This window comes from Austrofundulus limnaeus, unplaced genomic scaffold (assembly GCF_001266775.1).
Source record: "Austrofundulus limnaeus strain Quisiro unplaced genomic scaffold, Austrofundulus_limnaeus-1.0 Scaffold1383, whole genome shotgun sequence".
Classification (NCBI taxonomy): domain Eukaryota; kingdom Metazoa; phylum Chordata; class Actinopteri; order Cyprinodontiformes; family Rivulidae; genus Austrofundulus; species Austrofundulus limnaeus.
The window spans coordinates 45,705-54,585 of NW_013953785.1; the positions used below are offsets into that span (position 1 = coordinate 45,705).

Here is an 8,881-nt window from a genome sequence, read left to right on the forward strand (position 1 = left end):
GCTATATCCACCCTGAAGGTTAATCTTGGACAATATCTGATGATCGACTCTTTTAAATGAAACCAGAGAGCGTTGACAGAGAGAAGGTAGAAACGACTCAGTCTGCAACTAAAAATATAAATGGAGGACCTCAGTTTAGCTTGTTTGTCGCACTAGCGCTGAGCTAATGCATATACAAGGTGATAGCGTTGAGACTAACGCTAAAGCTCCATCCATATTTTCAGTTACAGACTGAGTCATTTCTACCTTCTCCTCTCTGTCAACGCTCTCTGGTTTCATTTAAAAGAGTCGATCATCAGATATTGTCCAAGATTAACCTTCAGGGTGGATATAGCTCACTCACACTGAGGACCTATCTGCATCATCATTTACCCAAAATGTTTTGCGTGTAAATAAAATGGCTCCGTCCGTGTTAAAATATATTTTTAAAAATTTACAAAACTAAACAGCCTACAGTATTTTTGCGGTCTTTATTTTACAGTTAAAATATGTTAATCAAATAAAGTCTAAAGTTACAACTAACTGGGGATCTCTTTAAAAGAACACTGGATAACAGGGTAATAAACTAAACCACCATATAGGTTTATTATATCTGTCAAAAATTATTTCTCTAAATTAAAAATTTGCAAGCAGAATTTGTGCCATTTGACAGTTTTGATGTGTTAGTTTATAATTGTTCTGAAATGTGTTCAGTAAACTGTGTTTGCATTAAACTTGAGCAGAAAAAAGGAATGAAACCTTTTTAAATATTTTCACCAAAAGGTCTTCATCGAGATTTTACGCTCGTTAGATTCTGCCATATTTGTTTACCTTTGCAGACTACCACCATCCTAATGTGTGTCAGTCAGGTGACTCTTGCTTCCTCGTGGTTTTCAGCGGATTTTGCCGAGTGCTTCGTTTTCCTGGACTGTGAACCTACATAGACGTGCATATCATTATACTGTATGTAGTAAACCGCTGAAGTAAACTCCTTTCAAACTGCACCATTTTATGTGTCACGGACACGGTTTGTGCCCTACTTGGCAATTTATACATTTAAAGGGGACAAACGCAAAATCCACGTTGTTTTTTTAGCCATTAAGTAGATTTTGTTGTGAGTTTCTAGGAGTGCAGAAAAGTTGTGTAGATATCTTTATATTCTGGTTGCGTCATATTTTCCAACCTGTTCAGTTTTCTCTCAGTTATGTTTTCTGAACCGTTACGTCACAGTATTTGCAACAGAACTTCTGAATAAGGTCTGGACTTACCAACTACAATTTGGTGGTCTTCATTGCCCTCCTGCTCTGGGTCAGAACATCTAAGACTGGACGGACACGTCTTCTGTTGTTGACGTATTTTATCTATCGACGGGGTGCGAGGCGCCTCGTTTGGATTTAAAGAGACAGTCCCAAAACGAGTTGATCTGAGACACGCCTCAAAGGCGGTGAAAAGGGCTTGTGGAGTTACAATAAGGAGGAATTCAGCTTAGTGATGTGTGGGTTTATACTGAAATATCAATACCATCAACTAAACTTAATGCACTAATATCTAATACTGAAATATCAATGCTTTGATGCTGCCATTATTTCAGTACTGTATATCATTAACAAGAACACAGTGGAAAATAACTGAACTATTTATCTTGGAGGGAACTACTTTTTCTTCCACCTGGGTAAAGCAGTGGTACGGTCATTCAGATGTTACATGTTCAGTATTTACATGTTATGTTTGTAACGCCATTTTAAGACTCAAGTTTTAATTTATAAAGTCATTGTTGGTAATCAAACGATAATTTATTTTAATGTTTTCATTATTTTTCGTTATTTTGTTATTGTTAAAAACAATTTTCACATATTTTGTGTCCTCTGTTTGGTTTTTCTGTTGCATCATCTCATATTGTAAATGGGGAYGCTACATCAATATGCTTTTTAAATTATTAAATAAATTTCTCTGATGTTTTTATTCTTTATGAAGCTGTGAAATACGTTTTGAATTAGATACATTAGGTGTATTTGCACAAAGTATCAGTATTGGATCAGTATCGTTGATACCAGCCTGAGTTTCACTTGTAATTGGACAAAAAATCAGTGGCATTGAGCATCACTGATTCAGACCAAAATATCACAGTTATACTTTATATAGACGCAACTGAATGATTTAAATGTGAAAAAGGAGGGTTTAAAAGCACAATGTGTCTCCTTTTAACCGCTTTGAGTTTATTTAAATGTTCAGCAAATACTATGTATGACCCAAATATTCCATTTTACTGTGAAATTTTTGCTGCAGATCTTTTGAACAACAGATGAACAATAACACGAGCGGGCTCCTAATTTTAGTGGGGGGTTATTAAAGAAAAGACAGGGATTAAGTGAGTCAAATCCACTCAGGAAGATCATCCAAAATTGTAATCTGGATTCAGAAACAGCAAGTAGCCTCTTTGTCTCAGGACCTCATGCTGAAGGCCGCCGATTTGAGATTTAGAGGCTTAAAAACAATCAAAACCTCAGTTGTAATGACACAAATACACGCAATTTAAGTAAAGGGCCATATCCTTGAAATGAAAATTAGACCAAATATATTCTGATTAACTTACCTATAACGTTATGTTTCTGCCAAAGAAATTACTTCTGCTTTGTTGACAACAGACCAACCTGTGGTCTTGTTGCCTCCCTTTCTATAGGAATGAGGCCACATTCCTTTAGAAGGAGCTGATTTAAATATTCTCCTCTGTTTAAACACTTCAGAAGGTAGCGAAGGAATTTGCCCGGGGCGTTTCAAACTCAAGTATGAACAATCCTCAGTAGTTTTTTGTTTTTTTTTTCCCCTAGCAGGCCACAATGACCTACAGACACACTGAGAAGCTACCAACAATTTTTWAAATTGGATTGTGCAAGAAGTAAACAAAAATGGACGCCTATTATTTTAGAAGTGCCCATTGCAATAAAGGCAACTGTGCGCTTTCGGTTTGTATTTATGCTCTGATTTGTTGAGCAAAGTATAAATTTTGTTTACACTGAGTGCTTATTTTCAGAATTGCATTTTTATAGATGCGCTAGAGTAAATTTTCGAGCTGCGACGTTTGACTGTTTTTCATGTTTGCTAGTTTGAGCTGTGGTTTCAGTTCGCTAACTGCCACCGATCATTATGATCTGCAGCGTTTCCATGAAAATTCAAAGGAAAACAAAAGGTAAGTTAAGCGTAGAGGGGGCTGGGAGAGGAGGGAAGGAGCATGCCATTCAGACAATGCCATGCGCGGGAAAAGGAGGGTGGAGAGAGAGAGGCGGGGTTGTGGGAGGGTGGCGGGGTATCAGGAGAGGAGGGGTAAATGGAAGTCTTTTTATCTCTAGTTTCCCACATCCTGTGAACGACTGCAAACGCGGCCACCCAATTTGAAAGAATGAGTGGAATGCGCCCCCCACCCCCCTCCTCTGCGCCTGCTTTGATGCGCAGCCAGCCCAGAGAGGCATCGTTAAAATAAAGAGCTGCAAAAACCTGGAGCTCACAATGAAGCCCAGCCAGCAAACTGCTGGGTTTAATGTGAAAACGATCAGGTRAATGGCGGCCTGTTAAAAGCTGTCCGGGGCTGCGTGCATGTGTCTGACTTTGTGCAAAACTTTGTCTTTATGTCTCAGAGCAGCTTTGAACAGAACAGGAAAACCTGCAAAACAACAACAAACAGGAAACGTTTATGTTGACAAATGCAGTTGCTAAATGATTGTAACAAATAATTTACATTATCAAGATATGTCAGGTCAAAGTTTGATTTTGTGCTGCAGGGGGCTATTAAAATTAACAGGACAAAGTTGATTTGAAAGTAAACAAAAGTATTTATGTGAATATTCTTCCTTTTTTCGCTCCTCCTACATGAGTATTTGGCTTTGAACTTTGAGTTTGCATTTCTCTCCAACATGAGTTCATTATTATACATTATTGTAAGGCTTTTTTTTTTTTTTTTTTTTTTGGCGCGTTTTGATTCCCGCCACGTCTGTCTAGCCCGGCCAGGCTTCAGTCTATTTTCATTCTCTGATTGACGTTGCTTTTCGAATGCGTCCCCGCGCTCCTATTGGTGCAGAGAGCGGAAAGAGGCGGGTCGACGCGCAGACGTCACCGCCCACGTGACCGCACTCTTACTACGGCTTTATAAGCGTCCTGCCCCCCGCTTCTGTTTCCAGGAGCCGGTGTCTGGCCGAGGCATCGGTGTGTGTTTCTCTCCCTTTGTGCTCCGCGCGTCTTCATTTCACTCCTCTGTTTACAAATATTACAAGGAACGGTGGTTTTGCGTTGAAGAATTCACAACTCGRTTTTATTTTTTATTTTTATTGTTTGGCTGCTGTTTCACCCGGAACCACAACAACGACGCGGGATTGTCTTTTTCTGTCTGGATGAAAGGATTCCTGCCGCATTTTCGTCCTTCCTCCAACGTGGACTTTTCCACCAGAGTCACGCTGTCGGAATAAAAAAAAAGCCACACGGAACCGGAGAAAGGACCGACTGTTTGCCTTTTTTTGTGTGTGGATTAAAGGAATGCTGCTGTCGAAGCTGGCCCACATCTCCGCCGTAGATATGCCGGCGAAAATCCAGCTCCAGGTTCAACAAGGTTAGACGCCCTTTTTTTTCTTCTCTCGTTTTGCTGTGTTGTCTATGGAGGACGTGGCTCCCACACGGGCTCGCTTATATATTTTTAATACGCTTTTTTGCTCAGATATCAAGCCGAAGAGGGTATTTTTGATCAGGCGTTTACCGGGTGTACCTATTTTCTGTTCGCAGTGAAGGAGAAGGAGCCCTTTGAGAAGCTTTATCAGGTCGGCGCCGTGATGGGCAGCGGCGGCTTCGGCACCGTCTACTCCGGTACGAGGACATCCGACGGAGCTCCGGTTAGCACTCTTGTTTAATTACCCTCCTTTTTAGTAAATATATGTTTTTATGTTTAATCATTGCTGGTGTCTAACGCGGTGTTTTGTTTTGCTAATGCTAGGTCGCTGTCAAACATGTCGCGAAGGACAGAGTCACGGAGTGGGGAGAGCTGGTAAGAGACATTTTGTTCCTTGTTTATATTTACGTGCAAAACGGGTTTTAAATCGTCACGAATCTGTTTGTGTGCGTTGCGAMGTTGAATTCGGCGCTATAATGTTGTGTTTGCGGCTGTTTTTGTTGCAGCCCAGCGGCGCCCGGGTGCCTATGGAGGTCGTGCTGCTGAGGAAAGTGGGAACGGGCTTCCGCGGCGTCATCAAGATGCTGGACTGGTTCGAGCGGCCCGACAGCTTCATCATCGTGATGGAGAGGCCCGAGAACGTCAAGGACCTGTTCGACTTCATCACGGAGCGGGGCGCCCTGCCCGAGGAGCTGGCGCGGAGCTTCTTCCGCCAGGTGCTGGAGGCCGTGCGGCACTGCCACGGCTGCGGCGTGGTGCACCGGGACATCAAGGACGAAAACATCCTCATCGACCTCCGCACCGGCGAGATGAAGCTCATCGACTTCGGCTCCGGAGCCCTGCTCAAAGACACCGTTTACACCGACTTTGATGGTGAGCATCTATTATTATTACTTTATTTTTATTGATTGATTGCTTCAGAAAAGTACCATAACACATACATTATGTATTCACAAAATGCCAAAAAGAAAATAAAACCAATAACAATCAAAACTAAGAAGAGAATCACAAAAAGCAAAAATCTTAAAATAAAACAAAATACCCCCCCCCCACACACACACACACACACACACCTTTAGCCCAAATAGTTATGTGTGTGGCCTTGTGTAACAGAAACTCAACAGCTTGTGTCACCCTCTCCATAGCTTTAATTTGTCGCCCCCTACCTGAAGGAAGTGGTATTTTTACAACTCAAAGTTTGTAAACAAAGTCACATGTCTGCTCCCCCCCTCCCTCCCACGCATGAGCACAGGCAGTCAGGCACCTGAGCTCAGATAAAGGCTTTATTCTTTTATCTATCCCCGCAGCTCTGTAGCTTGTTTTATTTTCACTGTGACAGATCAGTAGTTGATCTTTTTTGTGTTCTTTCAGCTTTTAAACGTGAGTCTCTTTGTTTGTTGTCCGGCAGGCACAAGAGTGTACAGTCCACCCGAGTGGATCAAATATCACCGCTATCACGGGCGCTCCGCCACAGTGTGGTCCCTGGGCGTCCTGCTGTACGACATGGTGTGCGGGGACATCCCCTTTGAGCACGACGAAGAGATCGTGAAGGCTCAGGTTCTTTTCCGTAGGAGGGTTTCAGCAGGTAAGCTCGCCCCGACCGCCTGAGCGTCCACGGTTTTTTGTTTTCTGTTCTCGAGGACTAATGGGCCCCCCCACTCCTCTCCCTCAGAATGCCAGCAGCTGATTAAGTGGTGTTTGTCCCTGAGGCCCGCCGACCGCCCGTCCCTCGACGACATCCTCAACCACTCGTGGATGCAGAACACGGCCCCCTCGGTGGTGCCGGCCACCGTGCAGACGGGCGCCGTGCAGGCCGAGAAGACCACGGCGGAGATCCGGCTGCACAGCATCGGCCTCGAGCCCGCCGCCTTCACGCCCACCCCCGTGGCCGTGGCTCGGTGATGGCAGCGAACCGGACTGTGCTGATTCAAAGAGACTATTGCAAAAAGGAAAAAATGAAAATGTAATAGACTTTTTAAGCATAGAGAGGGAAAACCGTAGAATGTGTGCGAGACCACACGTTCCAGTGGGGGCCGCGGCGGACCGCCACCCTGTGGTTTTCTGGTTTTAGCCTCTCCAACTCAGCTGCTTGATGCTGATCAGCTGCTGACAGCGCCACGGTACCGTCCTCGCCGGACTCGGACGGGGTCCGCGGGTGTTCCTCGATCCGTGTGAGAGGGCGAGCGCCTGCGCCGAGCGTGCTGGCGTTAGCGGGCGGTCCCGAGTGACGTAACGACATCCTGCTCTCTTCCTGTAGCTCTGAAGAGCCGAGGTGTTTGTTAAAAAAACAAAAAGTGCCTTCTGTGAAACTGTTTAGGTGGGGAACCTGAAAATACTTGAATTTGTTGTTGTTGTTTTTTTCGCGCTCTCGAACACGACTTTTTTTGTTGTTGTTGTTGTTGTTGACCGTTCTTTCCTCTCGCGGGCCTAGATCAGTAAAGCCCACGCCACTCACAACCACTACCATCACCACTACTCTTAATGTCATTAGCAAACAGACGACCTCATAGCTCCGGCAGCGACTCGTGCAGACAAATCGTTCAAAACAAGAGAGAAACACTGGACTTACCTCAGTCTATTTGCTTTTAGCATCACCTCTACTCTACGACCTGTTCTCCTACTCATTCACGTCAACCTGAACGCAACACAGCAATGCAAACGTGAAACACACGAAACATCCTCTGCTCTTTGAAAAACGCTTCTTTTTCACCGTTTTTTAAACCGTGCCTCACACAGGTCTTAAATAAAACACGGGCGACAAGAATTGTAAATAAGAAAGATATTTATTAAAGCTGTGACTCTGATCTCACAGGCAATGAGTTTTGTTTTTGTTTTTTTTTGCAGAGTTTATTTATTTATTTATGAGAGAATATTTGGCTGTTTATGAATGTCTATATTTCATTCCACAGTCACTGAAGGACCCGCAGATTATTTAAGACAAAAGCAAAAGTGGATTTTTTTTTTAACCATATTTATGGCTTGATTTGTTTTTCTTTAAAGAGCAAGATGTGTGTGTTTGTGTAAATAAAGTGTAAATAGTCCCAAAGCACTTCTGTCTCGATGTATGTAAACATCTAACGTCTACTGATGGTAACTGGTGTCGTGCTGTCTTCTGAATGGTGTGTGTGTGTGTGTGGTGTGTGTGTGTGTGCGCGTGCGTGCGCGTGCGTGCGCTGCATGACCGCAGCTTGGATTGTCATTTTTTGTTTCATTCACTGTGTTAGAAACTATTTTTTTATGATTTGAATAAATATTTTTTTAAACTGAACCTTGACTCCTGCAGTTCTTCCTATGATTCTTGTAAAAAAAAAAAAACCTGTTTACTATGGGATCCATTTAACGCCTACGGGTGAGTTTAGTGGGTTAGGAGGTTATACAACTTCCTGTTTTGACTTTTTTTTGTTTGTTGAAAAACAGTCGATGTGTGAAGCTGATGGAGCGATAAGAGCAGATGGTTAAAAAAAAAGGGGGCAATGAGTTTATTTCGTGAGAAATACGAAACCAGGTTTAGTTTTGGTGCTTTTTTTTCAGTGAAACAGGCCTCAACACCCAAACTGGCATATTTTCTCTGTTAGCAAAATATCTCCTAAACCACAGGATGGATTTTAATGAAACTTGCAGGAATTGTTCATCAAACAGCTATGAGTGATTTTTTTTTCCAAAAGTTATTTTAATTCACACCAGTGCCCCATAGCCAATCCACATTAACCTAAACATAAATAATACGTTTTACTTGAAGGTGCCTTTCATGGCACTCAATGACACCATACAATTAAAATACAATGCAATAAAACAAAATATCTTAGCCTACATAACAAATAAAAACATGTCGTAATAAAAAAAACTTGTGGTTATAACTCGGTAAATTTGACAAAGTTTGAGCTAATATTCGGTGGGATGCAAAATTCTGGGATACAGAAACTAAAAGAAAAAGAGACGATGCAAATATCAGCTAATAATGCTGAACCTGATGCATCCAATGTTACACTGCAGGGCTTTTACGGAAAAATATGCATTTTTTTTATTTATAACACGAGTTTTGCATCAACATCCATCTTTATCAGCTCAAAGCTGCCGTTTGTCTTCCTAATAAGCTGCAGAGGCTCGTGTGGGTTTGTCTCCGAGCAGTGAGAGTGACCGACAGGCTGCGGCCCATCAGGAACCTGTTGTCTTGGATAGAGAGGAGTTGTAGGTTTAATCAGTGCTGGGGCTCCCGGGGGAGGTGTGTGTGTGTGTGTGTGTGTGTGTGTG

At 42.8% G+C, this 8,881-nt stretch overlaps 1 protein-coding gene across 1 annotated transcript; it reads left to right on the plus strand.

The window, feature by feature from the left end:
• Positions 1–4,135: 4,135 nt before the first annotated feature.
• Positions 4,136–7,898, plus strand: LOC106535202 (serine/threonine-protein kinase pim-1). Its single transcript, XM_014032153.1, has 6 exons — positions 4,136–4,576; positions 4,747–4,853; positions 4,955–5,005; positions 5,137–5,503; positions 6,039–6,215; positions 6,303–7,898. Exons 1-6 carry the CDS (start codon positions 4,504–4,506, stop codon positions 6,530–6,532), a joined length of 1,005 nt encoding a protein of 334 aa, XP_013887607.1. The 5' UTR covers positions 4,136–4,503; the 3' UTR covers positions 6,533–7,898.
• The last annotated feature ends 983 nt before the right edge of the window (positions 7,899–8,881 follow it).